The 18827-nt window shown below is 46.7% G+C and overlaps 1 protein-coding gene across 1 annotated transcript; it reads right to left on the bottom strand.

Annotated features, from left to right (window-relative positions):
• Positions 1-292: 292 nt before the first annotated feature.
• LOC144163273 (sodium channel modifier 1-like) lies at positions 293-17414 on the bottom strand. Its single transcript, XM_077694160.1, has 7 exons — positions 17305-17414; positions 17028-17098; positions 16864-16952; positions 16099-16211; positions 8458-8581; positions 4082-4397; positions 293-1803 (listed from the first exon to the last, which is right to left on the bottom strand). Exons 1-7 carry the CDS (start codon positions 17353-17355, stop codon positions 1698-1700), a joined length of 870 nt encoding a protein of 289 aa, XP_077550286.1. The 5' UTR covers positions 17356-17414; the 3' UTR covers positions 293-1697.
• Between the last annotated feature and the right edge of the window lie 1413 nt (positions 17415-18827).

Below are 18827 nucleotides of genomic sequence, written 5' to 3'. Positions count from 1 at the left end.
CACTGGAACAACAGCTGCCGATTACCCCCCCTGCGCGTCGGGCTCTGTGGCTTGAAGCGTACGGTCGTCGGGTACCCCCCTCTCTGCCCCAGGGCTAGGAGTGTAATACCAGGGCTGGTTGCTGTACCGTGGATTACCCGGAATTAAACCACGTTCTGAGGAGCTACTTCGTTTTCGCGGAGTGACTGTGCACGCGTGGCGAGGGCCGCCGCGGCCGTTTACGGCTTGGCTCGCTCGAACCCATGGTGGGCACCTTGGCAGGCTGCACTGCATTACAGAGGTGAGGCCCACAACCTGTGCCCAGTATCACACACACGGCTTCACTTACGTAGGCCGGTGCTACGGGCACCGTGTGTGCTGCCCCACACACCATAATAAATGCTTTGCCTGCTCATCACGTGTAACAATAACTGCACATGGCTGGCATCCTGTAACTGAAACGAGGTTTGCTCTCTCCGGCGGTCCAGTGGCAACATCAACAGGCACGAGCAAGTCCACTCCGACGAGAGGCCTTTTGCGTGCCAGCAGTGCAACAAGATCTTCAAGTGGCGCACGCACCGCGATGACCACGAGCTCAGCTACACCAAGGACAAGCTTTGCGTCTGCCCAGAGCGCAGTGCATTGCCTGGAAGCGCGAATTAACAAAAGGACAAGAAAAGAAAACAACATAAAGCGCTCCTATCAATTGAAATTTTATTTTGAAACAACACCGCTTATATACAATAACATGGTGTCACTGAAACACGAGGGAGATATCATGGAGCCTTAAAGATAGCCTTAAAACTATACATTGTCGCTAGGAACACTCAGCCATTTTACACCATTCCGCCACGAGCCGATAGATATTGCAGTTATTTTGGTGACAGTGAAACGGACGGAACGCTGATAGTCGTCACCTAATCTAAGAATTTCCGCGGCTCCGATAATTTTTCGGGTAGTCTGCTCTCTGTGTTGGCCTATTACCTCCAGTGTGGCTGCATGCTGCTGTTTGAAGAATGCACGGTAATATGCGCGGTAATTAATTCGCGTTTCCCGCCAATGCAATGCATTACCAACTTGCCCAAGCTTCCGCTCTCGCCAGAGTGCAGATTGAGCATGAGCACGGCGTCCAATCTCAATTGTCTCCAAAAGCTGCACTGGGGCAACGTGGAGAAAGTAACGTCTCCAGAGTGCGAGCGGTGCTTACAGTGGGCGGACAACCTGGCCACGCACCACTCTAACATCCATGGTGGACACCAATAAATTGGCGTTTGCGAATTTTAACCTTCTCTCTCAACTTTCAGTTTATTTAAGGCAAAGTCCCCAGCCTCTTTACACGCCAACATCTCACCAGGCTTCACATTTTTCATTTCATGGCCACAAAATCTTGTAAAGCTAGCCTCAGAATACACCATAGTAATAAGAGCAACAAACACGAAATGTGATAGCAAATGGAAACAAGTACAAAAGTGGGAAATTAATTTGAACGAGCCTTTAAGATATGCACTTTTTTTTTTAGAAGATGATGCGGTCACTTGCTCTTGTATTTAAATGCTCTTGTATAACAGCCATGGCCAAGTCAGAGCACCATGTCTTGCCAGAGCACCCAGAGCACCATGCTCTGGGAAAAGTGGACTGGATCTACAGAAATAACACTTCGGATGCTAGTGTGATGAATTTTAAATTTTAATATGCTGCTATTAAGCAAGCACCCGATGTCATGACACTGCCTCCTCAAAAGCAGGCGGTTCCTCTTCATCGCTGTCAAACTCCACATTTTCGTCTTTCACCCACTTGCCATCTCTATCCAGTTTCCAGCCAGACCTGTGCATATAGAAAGTAAAGTGAGGGCCCTTAGGTCATCATCACCACCACCATCATCACCAGCATATCTATGCCCACTGCAGGCCAAAGGCCTCTCTCATTAATCTCCAATTATCCCAGTCCTGTGCTAACTGCGACCACTTTATTCCCGCAAACTTCTTGATCTCATCTGCCCATCTAACTTTCTGCCACCCCCTGCCACGCTTGCCTTCCCTAAGGGATCCACTCTGTTAAAAAAAAAAATTAAAATTTTTTAAGATTAAAAAAAAAAAATCTGCGTGTTGATGGAATTCCAGAGTGAGGCTTGGGGTGAAGCCCGACCCCGGCGACCATTGCCGGTAACGCACTCCCTCACCAGAGCAGGATTGGCCCCCCTGGTGTAGTAATGGCCACAACCTCCCATGAATACGCTAATTAACATTAAGGGACCCCAGGTACACAAGGCTTATTCTTGCGCAAGTGCACGCAATGGCTGCACTCCTGTAATGGCTGCAAGCCTTCACAGAATAAAGCGGGAAAGTGTACACTGAAATATTACCCGTGCAAAGGCACACTAATGAACTGAAGGGGATTCCACATTACAGGATGCGGCAACTTTTTCACATCACTATGTATTCACACGTCTCGTTTCATTCATCTATCTCTGCTAGAGGACACCATTTGCTGGGATTAGGTGTTTTTGACTCGCTCGTCATTGAATCAGGCATATCGCTATGAATTAGACACAAACTCTGAAATCACCGAGCTGACAACAGCCGTCTACCAGGGAACACCAATAGATAATTAAAAGAGGTACTCCTTGCCGATGTGTGACTGCATCTCCGCACCCTATCGTGGTTTCTTTTAAGACCACACAGAAAGCGTTCACAAATGACAAGAACCTAACAATCTCTTGAAAGCTAAAACTCTACATCACACGCACAAAAAGAAGGGGGGTTCTGCCATCCCCCCCCAAAATGAACTATAATTCCTGAAGAGCTCAGGATCTTCGCAAGGCAGGCTATAAAATAACAAAGAGGAGTTAGTTTTGAGAGGCACTAAACTTCCCTGAAAGTAGTACTTCATAAGAATATGCAAAAATGTGCCTCACAAAACAGGTATGAAAGTATTTTCGAGCATAACTTTTTGGATACATGGATACTGAAAATGCTCTTGGCTAACGATTTAGAACCCAGCTCCACAGCGTGAATACAGTTGAACCCCTTTATAAGAGACACGTACCGGGGAGCAGTTTCTGTCTCTTATGTGAGATGTCTCTTATAAGCAGGGAACCATGTTTTCACTTACTAATCAGTCCTAGATCAATGTAGGCACCGTATGACTAAAATAAGCTCAAAAGAACGCTACAGCATGTTGCAAAAGATCCATTCTAATTTATGTTTGGCCCCGAAAATTTATGAAACAGTTCCGAATCTTTATTTGCTTCAAGACTGTATTTACACTGTTTTTTACAACCGATTGTACAAGCTTTTTTTCCTTTCACTGTTTGCGGAAGATAAATCGTAGATGTTGCGTTCACAAGCCTGATGAATATCCGGAGCACACAGCTTCTTCCACTGTGTGCTCAGGCTATTCATTACGCTTGCAGGACTCAACATCTGTGATGCTTCTTGATTGGGAGCTACGCGAGTGGGAGAGCCCGCACGTGCAGTCGCGCTCGAATGGATGGCAGTAAGCTTGAACCACTTCTGTAAGTTGCATTTTTATTGGCAGGGTTTCTCATCGTCATTTCATAGCTGCCTGAACCACTGTGCGTTTGCTGAAGTTATAATAAATAGCGACTGCAGGCGTCTGTTGTCCACCTGTGTTTCCACAATCGAAGCAACTGCAATTAGTGACTGGTAGCACTGCATCTGAAGTTAAAATGTCTGTTACAAGTGAGACTGTTCAAGGATGACTTGTTCCTTATAACCAACTGTCTTCTACATCCGATCGCTGTTATAAAAGAGGTCAATTTAATGGGAAAGATAGGGCAGCCAACCATGTGGGTGAATAGTGTCTGTTATACCCATTTGTCTCTTACATCCATGTCTCTTATAACGAGGTTCAACTGTACAACCTTACAACAACATGCAACAGGTGGCAAATATTGGGGCTCTTCGATTTACAGTCTCGGACTCACCGCGGACTCACCGCGGACTCACCGAGAAGCAGTCCGGCGTTCGATTTTCCCATGTATCTCTATGGCTTCGGGGAATCCTCGGACTACCTGCGGACTATCCGCGGTGAGTCAGAGACTAAATCGAAGAGCCCCATTGTTCCCATCACCGGCACTCACATTCTCAGGTTGAGGAAATAATCTGCTTTCGCCTTCTCCCTGGCTTCTTCCTCGCTGAGCTCCTTTTTCGGTTCTATGGCGGCCGGTTTCTTGCGCTGTCCGGCAGGCTTCACAGAGGGCCCCTCAGCACCGAGCCTCTCTTTTCCGCTGACATCTGACGAAGATGATGATGATGAAGGTGGCGTAGCACTGGCACGCTTGCTTTCCTCCACAAGGGTTGCAAAGCTGTTCTTTTTCTGGCTCCTCTTGATGTACGCTTTGACGAGCGGGTTTACGGCATTTTCTGAAGCGACTGGCATCTTCTCTTGGGTTCCTCCTTAAAAGGAAAAAGAAGATTGATAGCAAGAAGAGAGACCGAGACACAAGAAAAAAATTGCACCACCAGAACTATCTGTTAGTTCTTCCTTAAAAAGGCCATGCAGACAAAAGACAAAGTTTGTTTTATTCGAAACATTTTGTGTTTTATAGTGCCCCTAACGCTTGTCTGGCAGCAGATGATGCTGTATTCAGTCAATTCGGGTTAAAATTTTGATTCTCCCGCCAGATCGTGTGTTTTCATGACGTCAACCATGAAGTCGTAAGCACGTATTCAAACGAACTTTTACTGCGTCATTCGGCTCAGTAGCCTTGCTTGCCGTCAGTCCTCCCAGATGGCGCTACCATACTCATCCACGGACCGTTGTCCACCGCTGCTTTGTTTTTGACCATATTTGCACCTGGCTTGTTTTTGTTACTGTAGAAAGTAATTGTTTTGTGAAACATAGGGTATCCTCGACAAACAGGGTCGCGTAAGACACTGTCGCTTACGCCGATTGGCCAGTGTTGTGAAAGACAACTCCAAAGCAGTGGACTGCTGTGCAGCTAAAAGAAGCCTAGTGTGCCCAGAACCAACAGGAGTGCGCACCCGTACTTCTATGCTTACGAGTATTTTCGTAACTTCCATTGTTCACCGCACCATTCTTACTGCTGTAAAATGAATATGCATTACATTTAAGTGCAAGTAGCTTGTTCGACAAGCTTATAAGCCCTGCCTAATCTGTGTTTGTTTTTGCTGGCCTCAGCCAATCACAGGGCCTTCACATATGACATCATAGGTTCTGTTGGGGGAAATGAGGTAGTGGGTTGCAGGGCCATTCCCTTTTTTCCTAATTTTATAGCTTATTTGAGTGAAGCGTGCATTACAAGTGGTTTCAGTATGATTCTAACGAGGCCATCTTTCGAATGAACCATACTTGTGTTTTGTCTGCAGGGCCCCTTTAAACAGCCTTGTTACTACTGAAGCGTGCATACCAAAGAATGCATTTTAAAGTAGTTCCCATTTATAATTATTTCAATGATTCAGCAGTGCCTGAGGCCACGTTTCACGCAGAGCTTCTTGCAGCAAAATTTTGCTAGAGCAAGCGCATGAACCAATGAACCAATGCGTGGCAAAACCGGAAAACAAGACAAACCGCAGCAAGCCACTAAATAAGGAGAAGTCTAATGGGTGGCGCTGTTTAAGAGAAGAAAGTTGGTCTGAGAAAATTAACTTTGTAAGAAAGCAACAGCGCAACACTTGCACTTGTCTCCTTTTTGTTCCGTCCCATCTGTTGCGCTGCCACTTTCTTGCAAAGTGATGTACCAACCAGCTTAAGTTTCAACTCTTTTAAGAAAATTAGATGTGTGGAGCACTTAATGCAACTGTAGTTTGGTTCACCATCTTTGTTTATCAATGACAACTGGAGTCATGCCACAGTATGTGTCTAAAAGCAATGTACTGAAGAAAGGGCCGAGAGACGAGATCCCCCTTATTTATTTTTATTTATTTTATTTATTTCATATTACCCCTAAACACCCTCAATGAGGGTATTACATAGGGTGGGGGCGCCATGCACGCACTGAAAACACATGTTCAAGCAGTATTAGACAAAATAGAAAAAAGTAGAAAAGAACAAGAAAACCTGGGTTAAAAAAAAAGATAGAATAGAACAAGAAAAAAAAAGAAAAGAAAAAGCAAATTTAATACTACAAAATATGGCAGGAATACAATGCGTTACAAAAAAAATCATTTGAACGAATAAACGGATTGCGCTTGCGCAAGAAGGTGACAAGGAAATTGCTCTACGGAATTAGTTAAGTACAGTTGAATACAGAAAAACGATGAAGGGCAAAAAAAGAGAACAGCGGTGGGTGCACAATAATACATATCAAAAAACAGTACAATTCAAATCATCACGGTTGGCGAAGCAGTTCTTGAAATTTAGTAATGTCAGTTTGAGTTGCTACATGTGAGGGTAAATCGTTTCAGTCAGATATGGTGCGGGGCAGGAATGAGTGTGCATACAAGGACGAGTGACACAGTGGTTGCTTAACTTTGTTGGGATGATCCCTGCGTGGAAAAATGGCTGATGGAGGCTGAAAAAAATCGCTGTGAAGTGTTGGGTGGAAGTAGATTTTATGGAAAAGGGACAGGCGAGCATGAGCGCGACGAACGCATAACTTATCCAGTTCAGCTCGCTGTTTTAATGTTGTGACGCTTGAAAATGTCGAATAATCAGAAAAGATGAAGCGAGCAGCACGGTTCTGTAATGACTCGAGGTTATTTGTAAGATATGATTGATGAGGATCCCAGATTGCAGAGGCATATTCTATTTTTGGACGAATAAGGGTGACATATGCAAGTCTTTTTACATGAGATGGGGCTTGTTTTAGATTACGCCTGAGTAGTCCTAAAGAGCGGTTTGCTGAGGCAAGGATAACGTTAATATGGTGGTGCCATGTTAAATCATTGCTGAAGTGAAGACCAAGATATTTATACGTGTTCGTTACTTCTATTGCATTTTGACTTATAGCATAAGAAGTTGCAAAATGGGGGGGTTCCACCTGAAAACGACATTTGCTTTGTTTTGGATAAATTAAGGGGCATCAACCATCTTAAGCACCAAGAGTTAATAGTATCTAGGTCAGATTGGAGACTGCAACGGTCGGAATCAGAAGAAATGGTACGGTAAATTACAAGGTCATCAGCAAATAGGCGAACACAGGATGATACACGCGAGGGAAGGTTGTTAACGTAAACTAGAAAAAGTAATGGGCCTAATACGCTACCTTGAGGGACCCCTGATGTTACATGAGCGAAAGCAGATGCGTGATTGTTGACAAATGTAAACTGAAGTCTAGAAGTGAGGAAATCTTTAATCCTCTTAAAAACAGCTACTTTTAAAACAGCTACTTAAAACAGCTACTTTCAATTTTGAAGTAAACTCTGTGAATTCTCCAACTAAATTGTGTGCGTTCATGACGTCGACAATGATGTGTATCCAGAGCAGGGCCTTAAAACTAAGATAGCCTGCTGACGAGGGCTGCTCCCATCTCACGGGCGCCCACTTGATTATCTTGTTTATCACCCACTTTCACAGATGGCGCTGCAATACTGCTGAAATAGCAGTACGCACTTTGCTTTTGGCCGGACTTCTACACCTGCCGTATTTTGTTACGGTTCATACACATCATTTCCGCAAGCTGAAGCGGTGACTCGACAAACATGGTCACGCAAGTGACCGTGCCGCTTGTGTCAGTTGGCCAGTGTTCTTTCATGCAGGTCCAGCGCGTCCCATGGCTGTGTTAGTGGTGCCAGCCGGCAAAGTGCCGCACTAACTGCTTCGGAGTTTACGTGTTCATTTGTAACTCTAATTGTTTACCCCACAATTCTTACTGCTATAAAAAGAATGTGTCCTAAATTTAAGCGCAAATAGCTTGTCCTGGAAGCTTATAAGCTCTGCCTAATTTGCCTTTGCTTTTGCCGGCCTCAGCAAATCGCACAGCAGGGCTTATGATATGACAGGTTCTGTTGCGGGAAATGAGCTAGTGGGTTGCATAGCGATTCCCTTTTTTCCTAATTATGTCGCCCATTTGAGTGAAGTTTACGTTAAGAGTGGTGTCAGTATGATTCTAACAAGGCAATCTTTCGAATGAATCAAACTTTTGTTTTGTCCTCGGAAGCTCGCCAGGACGGCCTTTTCTGCTACGGCACTCTTCAAATATTTCCTAACCTCCTTACTTATTGTTTGTGGCTTGAGAGGGAAAGGAAAACAAAAGGAAGTGCACTGGGGATATTATTGAGCCCGGAAGGGAGACCACATACTCACAGCACCTCGATAGTTCAGTGCTGCAAATATAACACAAACTTTGTGCATCTTCCTCAAGTTTCTCTTGATGGCCTGTGCAAATGAAACGAACTTACCCAATCTGCTAGCCCATTCCTCAAGTTAAATATGCTTCCTGCACTGCAAATATAGAAAGCCAAATTTGCGTGCGACATGCCCGGTCAACGAGTGAATTCCTTTTTAGCTTAGGAGCAATCAGGTGAATGACGACGAATAACTTCTCGCACTTACCCTTGGCGTCTCCAGCTTCTAGGCGGCTTCCCTTCTTTTTACTGCAGCTGCTGTACGGTGCTGATTTCATCAGCTTGAGACGGGGCGCCCTCTTGGATGCCTTGGCCGGAGCGGAGCCTAGGGCCTGAAAGTGTCGCTGCTAAAAAACGCTTTTCCACGAGATCACAGCACAAAAATACAAGCTGCTGCAAAATTGTGTGGTGAAAACGCAGCTAATGCCATGTCTTTGAGCTTTTCTGAAATTTTAAAATTCAATATATACGTAGACTAAGATAGAAAAGCATTCAAGCTCCTTTTTCAGCTACGAATAACACTGCGGGTTTGCTTTTCAAACGAAGGGGCTCTATTTTTGATGGAGGCAAAAATGTCCATGCGTACAAGGTTTCGGTTGGAAATAAAATTACACTAAAGGGACAGGACTAACAGAAGAAGACACACCACACAGCGCAGACTAACAAACTGAGTTGATTTCCGCTCTCATTTATACTACTATCTAATTGACACGTGGAACCAAGAAAAGTTTAAAATACAAAACTAAAATCCCCAAAAAACACAAAGAAAAACCACACACCTTCACCATGACACACATGCTGTCTCCAACAGATTAGACCCCATCAAGAAACGCGATTTCTTTGTCCAACAACGATAGTGAAGCAACACTAATGCAAACATCACCCGTGTGCACAATTTCACACGCCTCTAGAATTTCCCGCAAGAGCAAATCACGGCTCCTAGTGAGCACCTCAGTTTTTTTTTAAAAATCGAGAACACGTACAATTACGGCAATAAATGCCAAGATGCCCGCTTATCGAGTTACGAACATTATTCTTGTACTCTCGAAGTCTATCAATAATACATCTGCCAGTTTGGCCGATGCCTACCTTATTGCAGGACAACGGAATCAAGTAAACCACTTCTTCTATTCGTCCTGTCCTTTTAGCGCAATTTTATTTCCATCATGTCAGACCGACTAGCCCGTCAGACTGCTTTGATAAAGGTTTCGGCATACGTCAAAGAGCCCCAGGGGGTCTGAAGAAATCTGCAACCTTCACGTACACTGTGCCTCATAGCGCAGGTGAAGCTTGGGTGTGTTAAGTGCAAAGCCACCTCGCTTCGACTCTCTTTTTCCCCGTATGTAAAAAAGTGAAAGACCGATGGATTCGACGGCCGCGTCCGGCATATGGCACGCTATCCCAAAGTGCTAACGATGTGCAAGGGAAAATGTGGCAACAGTCTTTCAAAAAAGCGTGGAAGTCAATGCAGAAAATTTTTCAGTGGCCCCAACTGGGTTATCAAGGCTTAGAAGAGGGAACATGCTGACTGCAAAGTGTACAGTTGGGAACACAATAGTCCGGACTACGCAAATGTGCATGGAGGAATAAAAGTTTCAGGAGGGAGCATGATTTCAGGCGGCCCAGCTTTGGCAAGCCCACCTCCTCTGGTGCTGCATTTTTCCGCGCACTGCATCCTGAGATCTCCACCTTTTTCAGGCCCGAGGTAGCATTTAGTGGCTCCGGCTGGCCGCCGGTAGAGGTGGAGACGAGTGGCGCTGCCAAATACGCCGTACGAGATTTTTCGCCAGCGTTGCGCTCCCACCCTCGTATCGTGGAAGTAGGTACTGCCGCTGTTCAGAGCAACACGAGACATAGATCTCATGCTCAGGAAGCACCCTCACGAGCTGTGAGCCAGATTTGACTTCTGATGTTTATCGCTCGAACATGCGGCCGTAAACATTCACAAGCACGGAGCGGCCTACGGCTGCGTGGTGCTTGCCTGATTTGCTCTGACGACTGCGTTTGGCATTCTGATGGGAGTTATCGCGCCACCTTCTTTTTACATCATAGCGCTGTAACGAGTGTCCTATCAGCTGAGAGGTGGTGCGAAAAGCTTTGGTTTCGCTCACGCGTGCATTTGCATACCAACCCAAATTTGCATGTGAGCCTTGTCGGTGCTCGGTTATGGTGGCACATTGTATTTGCCACAATTGTCGTGATGACGTTTGTGGTGCGTTGCTGTCTCCTTCAGTGCGCATGCGTTGGAAAACTAAAGGTGCAGAACCAGTGAAGGGGGGGAGACACAGGAAGAATGGATCATTTTCCGCCTCACGTAACAGACAGTATGCGGGCTGGTTGTCCAAGGACTGCTCAATCCGGGCTACAAGTACATGGGAAAAACGATTGCTAGATTGCGTGAGTTCTGGACTGACTGCAGCCTTGACAATAAACAGTGGATTACCCAGAATGGGGCCTGAGCGGCAAAGTTGAAAATATAAAATGATCAGAACCAAGGACGTGCAGTGTGCTTTGTGAAATAAAATGTAAGGCACGGATAACGTACTCTGTCATCTCAACTTTTGCGCGGCGGTGGCACACAACACTTCGACGGATCCGAAAGCTCAATAAATAAAGATGTTTTCTGTCTTGCCCGTCCGACCACTTTGCCCGCACAATAATCCCGCTGCTTGTTTTGGGTTGCAGGCAGTGCTGCACACAACGCTCGGACAGCGACTCATCGCTGGAACCCGAATACCCGGACGGCTCGGCAACCGAATGGACAGATGCATGCATGCAACGCGGGTGGGCAGCCACACGAGGCACGAAGAACTACCGCCTGCCTGTCATGTGAGGGTGAAGCACCCATGAGTTCTTCCTTTTTATTTTTTATGGCTATGCTTCATGATAGTCACGTGACGCTCTCTCCTAAAATTTTATTAGATGCAGAGCATCTGTTTCGCTCGCCTTGACCCTCCGGCGTCGTCGTCGTTGTCGTCGGCGTTGTCCACCCCTCCCCCATTCTCCTCGCTGCGCCAGCTGCGCTCTCCGCCGCTCACCCCCTCTCCTCTCCGATAGCGAACACTCTCTCGCGAGGGGCATTGGATTGGATTCGATTGGCTTGGCTTGGATTTGGATTAGATTAAAGTGGATTGTGTTGGATTGTGTTGCGTCACAGCCGCGGCACGTTGCGTCATAGCCGCGGCAGACGCGCTGGGGCCGGCGCATGTACAGTACTCTCTCTTCCGCCGTTTCCTCTCCTTCGGGCGCGCTGCGCATATAACCGCGGTGTGCCGTTCTCCGGCGAAGCAACATCCACGCTTGGCTCAAACACCTAGAGTCCACGCTCTTTACAAGTACGCCAACGTCGTCATCGACTGGGACCGGCTTACGCAGTCCCCTCAACGTTATGCGCGCTATAAAACGCGGCCCCTTCGCCGCTCCGCCTATGCGTCGCATCTACACAGGGGTTCCCGCGAGGGGAGGTGGGAGTTTTTTTTTCCTCCATGCAAACGTGTGGCAAAAAAGCCTGCCATCTCCACGAAGTGAATGATGATGAGTGGGGCGAAGCTCCAATGCTTATCGGTAAAACCATGAAACATTCGCCCACACATCATATAAAGACTCGACACGTTGTTATAGGGGTGATTGTATACACACTTATATACACGATGTTTATTATTTACATATCGATGCAATTATCCCGCGCCCGCTCCGATTTGGAGGGTGCCTCAATTCACACGCGTCCCCTGTACACGAAGGTGCCGGCATCAAGGCGCCAACTGTTGGCGCTCATTACCGTCATGATGCGCTACTTCGCTTCGCCTCTTCTCGACGGCGCGCACCATCTGAATGAGTGAAGGACATAAGGCGCGTTCGTAGCACATGCTCCCGTCTCGGTTTGTAGCGCAGTGGGAAGAGCGCCACGTACCTCCTGTTGCAGCCAGACAGTCGTGGGATTGAAACCGGGCGCCGCCGCGTCAATGGCACTTAACTAGTGGACACAGCGACGGCGCGATGCGGGACTTGCCTTGAAAAACAGGAGCTTCGCCTCCAAAAAGAGCGGCTGCGGCAATGCGGCGCGGCGGTGCAGCGCGGCGGTGCACAGGTTACCTACGGCGCGACGTGGACTTGGCCCGAGCAAGAGGAGCTCCGCCCCTAAAATTGCCGCTGGGCACTCTGGAGGCAAGGCACCTACTCTTGAAACCATTGCAGCCCGCACGCGCGTCCTAACTTACTCGCATGTCAAGTTTTCTTGCTTTCGGCAGCCGCGCTCCCCGCTTTGCCGATTTTTCGTAGAACTCGGAACGCTACGGCGGCTACGCCATATGGTACGCAGGTGTGACCAACCCAATGATTCCCTCCAACTTGCCACTTCCTATTGCCAAGCTTTGGGAGGGCGCCTTGGCGAACACCGCCTGGATGGCCAGCTTTGGCTGGCCCAAAGGGCTGTCAATGCCCCCTGCGCTCAAGACATCTTGGATTAAGGATGCCTCCTTAAAGGGACCCTGCAACAGTTACCATCGACTGCTAGGAATGTATTTTGGGGTAAAGTCTATTGTGCCAGCAATCTCCTCCCGTAAAAATTATGAAAATCCGTTCACTATCACCGAAACTACGCGCCATGAGAAATTGAGCATAATCGTTCCCTCTCAACTCGACCGCGGACAACGAGACGAAAGCTGTGCACTATCTCCCGGAGAGGGGGGCGGCTCGCGGCGTTCTCTTCGGCGGCCTTCGATATATCATATGCCGGGGAGTTTTTTCCTTTTCTCCGCAACGTGGAAGCGCCTATTTCCGGTCTGGTGCCACAAGAAAGCAGGCGTGGCTGCCTGCTTGCAAGCGCGCGCTCGGGCCGTTAGGGCATTTTTGAAGCAATAAACGTTTGCAGTCGAGGGGTCCCGTTGAAAGAGAAGTATTGAACTCATCACTCAAACTCCGCGCGCACTCAAAACACAAAAGAAACGGCAAAACTGTGCCTACAGGATCAGGCATAGAAGAGGTTCGTACGCAGCGATGACGACGGCGCAAATGGGAGAAATTAGCTGCTAAGTTGACCAGTGACAGCCGATCGGGCAGCCGTGGCCTCAGTGACGTCGCTTAGGCCATGCCAGGGGTTGCATAATGGGGACAACTGAAGAGGGAGCGGTTGGTTTTTCGGCGTCTTTCACAGAGATTTGTGCGCTCACCGGTTCACGTGCACGTGCAATATTTGGCTCAGGTATTCCTGGCAGTGTAATCTAAACGTCGCGCAGGTTTACTTGCACTCCACGAAGAGTGTTGCAGGGTCCCTTCAAAGGGGCCACGAAGACAAAATACACGATTGTTTTATTCAAAAGATTTCGTGTTTTATGGTGCCCCCAGCACTTGTCCGGCAGCAAACGATGCCGTGTTCCCTGAGAAATTAATCAATCTATGTTAAAATTTTCATTCTCCTGCCAAATCGGGTGTTTTCGTGACGTCTGCCATGAAGTCATGACAAAGGTAAAGGGCTATAGAATAAAATAAAAGCCCAAATCGCACCACATACGTATCGCGGGGGAGTGCATGACAGCGGGTATTGAAACAAACTTCCAGTGCGCCATTAGGCTCTGCAGCCTTGCTTACCATCAGTCCTCCCAGATGGTGCTAATAGTCCGCCACGGACCGTCGTCCACCGTTGCTTTGTTTTTGATCGTATTTACACCTGGTTTGTTTTAAGTGCGAATGCACTTTATAAGCGACCCCAAACCATCCACCGCCGGCGGCGGCGGCGTCCGCAGTGCTCCTCTATATTTAAAAAAGAAACAGCATCCGGCGCCAGGTTTCGATCCGAGGACTTTGCGGCCGCAGCGCGACGCTCTACCGACCAAGCCACGGACGCGACGCTGATATCAGTGTTAGTGACGTGCCTTATATCTTTAACGCATTCAAACTACGTCGTCAGCAGCGTGCGTTGGCGACTCAGCGGCGTTATAGCGGCTTGATAACTGCGTGGTGTACACGTGATACTACAAACCCGATGGAAGAGATGGAAGAGAAGGCGGCGAGGCGGTGGGCTGCGGGGGCCGAGCGCAAGCGCCGCAAGCGGGCCGACAACCGTGCATTCGCACTTTCACATTCTCCCCCTCGGGGAAATGCGGGGGAATTTTTTGTTACGGTAGAAAGTAATCGTTTCAAGAAACATGGGGTATGCTCAACAAACAGGGGTCACGCAAGACAACGTCGCTTACCCCAATCGGCCAGTGCCGTGTAAGACGACTCCAAAGCGGCGGTCTGCTGTGCAGCTAAAACAAGCATAGTGCACCCAGCACCAACGGCAGTGTGCATTGGTACTTCTATGTTTATGTGTATTTTCGTTACTTTCATTGTTTACCCGCCCATTCTTACTCCTGTAAAATGAATATGCATTACATTTAAGCCCAAATAGTTCGTTTGGCAAGCTTATGAGCCCTGCCTAATTTGCGTTTGCTTTTTCCGGCCTTAGCCGATCGCACGGCTAGGCACATATGACATTATAAGTTCTGTTGGGGGAAACGAGGTAGTGGGTCGCATGGCCATTCCCTTTTTTGCTAATTATATAGCTTGTTTGAGCAAAGTTTATGTCAAAAGTGGTGTCAATATGATTCCAACGAGGAAATCTTTTGAATGAACCAAACTTGCATTTTGTCTGCATGGCCCCTTTAAAGCTTCAATACAAGCCCACCTCTTGACTTCAATAAATGTTTATTCTCTCTCTCTCTCTTCCGACTGCCCGTAATGTGTCACAGGACAAGGCCTTTGGGCAATACTGTGCCCTTTAATTATATATCTGCAGCTTTGCATATGTGCTGACTGCGCTGGCTTTTGCGCATGCGTTCCCTGCGTGCTGGTCTACCGTTACCTGGAATGGTCCCTTTGATGTTTGCTGTTTTTTACCCAACTGTGTTGAAACAAACAAACAAAAAACATTTCCGGGGGTCATGTAGTTCGAACATGAAGAACAGATGCACAAGAGCCGGTGAATTGGTCTGTCTGGACGGAGACTGGTCTTCATGGCGAAAGGGCTGCTACAAAAGCGCCACCCCTGGTACCTTACTGACAATCTGAGCGCGGTGGCCAAAAGGGACAAAACTTGCATGCATGCAAGTAAACAAAGACGCGCATATGTGCCACATTGGTCTCGACAGCAGGCGCCATGCCTCCAGAGTGTGCAGCTGAAGCTTTCCCCACGCACGTGCTTGCGTTATCTGAAATATGATGTCTCCGACTGTACTTCACTTGCCTGCTGTGTAAACATGCATTCCATCTGTCTTTTAGCTTAGCACCAGTAACGTGCACACAGGCTGGTAAGTTATGAAGCTTCAATAAAAGCCTTGTATGTCATTAATCTGAGTGTCTCTGTGCAGTTTGCTCCGATCCCACAATTGTAAATCGACGATTTCTGCTAGTGCCAGCTCCCATATCTCATGTGACAGCGTCAATGCATGCGTGCATCGAGGAGGGAGGCAGGTAGTAGTTCTTGAGCATGAAGGTTGCGAAAACGGCAAGGCATGCTACAAAGCAATATCACCAGTTACTTCGCTGCTAAATCATCTCACCATCAGTGCATGTGCATCCCAACTTTTGTCAGACCTTCTTTTCGACAACTGGCGCTACTTACGTTTGCAAAACTAGACCATTATATGGGACCCCAAAGCACTACAACGTCATCTGGGCTTTTTGTGTTCTAGCTAAAGTGTGGTGTCTGTTGCAACTTGCACTTTTTTAAACTGCGACATCTTTATCGTTATACCTTTAGTCACTGTGTTCAGCCAGCAGCACTTCCCAATTACGTAGCCAAGACGTGCTGTCTTTCTCTTTCTCCTTGTAATGAACTTCACATCCGTTAATAGTTTGTGATTCTCCATACCTTAGACTGACAAAAGCTGGTCACCGCTGCTCCCGACATGACAGACGCTTCTTGTAGTCGTCTTTGCTGTTCCCGCTCTTTCCACTTGATTTCTGACAGGTGCCTGGTCAGACCTGAAAGGCGAATGCGAGCATTTTGCGAAAAACTTGCTGCAAACAGCACATTTTACAGTGGAAACTTATGGGCTGCTGACGAAAACAGCAGAGAGGAGTTTTGGGTCACTCTTTTTCGTACGTTTGTAATTTTATGAAACACCACAAAATGGTTCACAATGTTGCAACATTGAAGACCTAGTTTCCTGTGTACTCAACTTGTGAAAAGGGGACAGCACTTTTAGTTGTACCTCCAGCCCGCAAATTTGCAGGGACTGCTTACATAATATGTGCAGATGTCACAACTGTAATTGAAAAGTTAGACAATGCAGACGAAAGACCGGAACCCAGAGGACACGTCGATCAAGCGTTTTTTTACCTTCCAAGAATTCGATTCAACACGCTGTTTTATCTAACCATACTCAAGTCAGGCCGCCTGGTTCAAAAAACCGGCGCTTCTGAACGCCAGTGCGTAAGGATATTTCTGAGTAAATTAATCAGCATTTGGTGAAGATAGAAATGTGTCCCTTAACTGAGGTGACGTTGCGAGAATACAGCGTCACACTAGCTTTGTGGTGTAAGAAGCGGGGAAATAAGCAATGTAATGTCAAAAATCTTTCTTAGCGAGATATCCAAAACAACCTGGCAAAAAAACAAAAACAAGCAAACGTACTTATCAGGTGCCTCTTGCCCTTTCTGTGCAATGCGAGCATTTCAATGGTGTCGAGTACGGGTCGATGCGAACACACCGTGCACGAGTATCTGAAACGGAGAATATCAATCGTGACGCCTCGACGGTCTTCCTCTGTGAAGACGCATCGACGCGTTTATACTCACTTGCCATTCTTCAGCAACAATGCTTCGTCCTCCGGTATATGGCTGACAAGAATCTCACTTACTCTTCGTTTCTACAAAACATGAAAAAGCGAGGAAACAGCGTTAAAACAGAGCCCGATGTTAGTGTCACTGAAGGAAACGAGTTTCGCTTTTGGATGGTTTTTCGTGCACTCTTCAAAGCCGCCAGAAAAACAACAGATCACCAGAATGGCCAAACAGAAAGTACTAAACCTTGAAACGTTAAATTCAGTAGTAATGTGACCGAAGATTGACTTACTTGAAGATCTTGTAGCAAACTAGTATCTGTCCCTTCTCTTTTAAACGCCATGTTGTGTTGATGCCGCGTCCGGTATGGATTTGCTGCGGATTGGATCGCGCTGACTACGTATTTTGACGGGCGGTAGCAGACAACTTATTGGCAGCAAGTAGAGTAGCAGCAAGGATGAAAGGATGTTTGCAGTTTTCAAATGGACACTGAAGTATAGGAACTTGGCCTCTGTTGGCAGGTGGCAGCGTACAGTGAGTACAAATATACCGATCTTCATAACAGCAGTTGCTGTTAACGCAAAGAATTCTAAACGCGCGAAAACGGGTATCGCCCGCCCTGTATGTACTTTCCCGCATAACGCGGAAATATCTTCTACGCACAGGCTGTTCATGTAGGCAAAAAATTTCGCTTTCAAGAATAATTAAGCAAGGCATTTCATTTAAATTACTAGCAAGGTTTGTATCAGTTTTGTTTTCGGCTCTATAGACCATTCCAAAGTTTTTAACGTTGACCATTCCAACGAGGGCGCCGCCTTCTTGCGTGCGCTGGCTTGGGTGTTTGCTCCGCGGCGCATGGGCGCCAGCGGCGGCTCGGTGAATTTTTCGTTGTAGCGCGTTGTATGTTCTTTTCCGTAATATACTTTGAATTGGAAAGTTGTTGCATAGGACCAGTTTAAGCGATCTGGCTTAAATTGGTGGCTTTTTTGGCCGCGATGGGGCTGAAATTCGCCTCGAGGTAGCGTGGTCCGCGCCAGACAGCTGACCAAGCGGTACGGAAAGTCGGTAGGGGAAAGCGGGGTTTACCATACCTCGGCAAAGTTGGCGCGGCTCACTCAAACTCACTCACAATTTTTTTTTCGAATCACCACTCACTCAAACTCAGACTCAATGCTGAGCAGCACATCTGCGCTCACTCAAACTCAAACTCACATTGAGCTCAAAACTCAGAACTCACTCGGACTCAAAACTCAAAATGTACTCAGAACTCAAAATGTACTCAAACTCAAAATGTAATCAAAACTCAAAATGTACTCAAACTCAAAATGTACTCAAACTCAATTTGGACTCAAAACTCAAAATGTACTCAAAACTCAAAATGTACTCAAACTCAAAATGTACTCAAACTCAAAATGGACTCAAAACTCAAAATGGACTCAAACTCAAAATGTACTCAGAACTCAAAATGGACTCAAACTCAAAATGTACTCAGAACTCAAAATGGACTCAAACTCAAAATGTACTCAGAACTCAAAATGGACTCAAACTCAAAGTGTACTCAGAACTCAAAATGGACTCAAACTCAAAATGAACTCAGAACTCAAAATGGACTCAAACTCAAATTGTACTCAGAACTCAAAATGGACTCAAACTCAAAATGTACTCAGAACTCAAAATGGACTCAAACTCAAAATGTACTCAGAACTCAAAATGGACTCAAACTCAAAATGTACTCAGAACTCAAAATGGACTCAAACTCAAAATGTACTCAGAACTCAAAATGGACTCAAACTCAATCGGACTCAAACTCAGTCG

The sequence above is a fragment of the Haemaphysalis longicornis genome, unplaced genomic scaffold (assembly GCF_048455015.1).
Source record: "Haemaphysalis longicornis isolate Haplotype H1 unplaced genomic scaffold, Haemaphysalis longicornis Haplotype H1 scaffold_12, whole genome shotgun sequence".
Classification (NCBI taxonomy): Eukaryota; Metazoa; Arthropoda; class Arachnida; order Ixodida; family Ixodidae; genus Haemaphysalis; species Haemaphysalis longicornis.
Note: the sequence above shows the minus strand (reverse complement) of the source record. Positions and strands in the feature narration are given on the sequence as shown.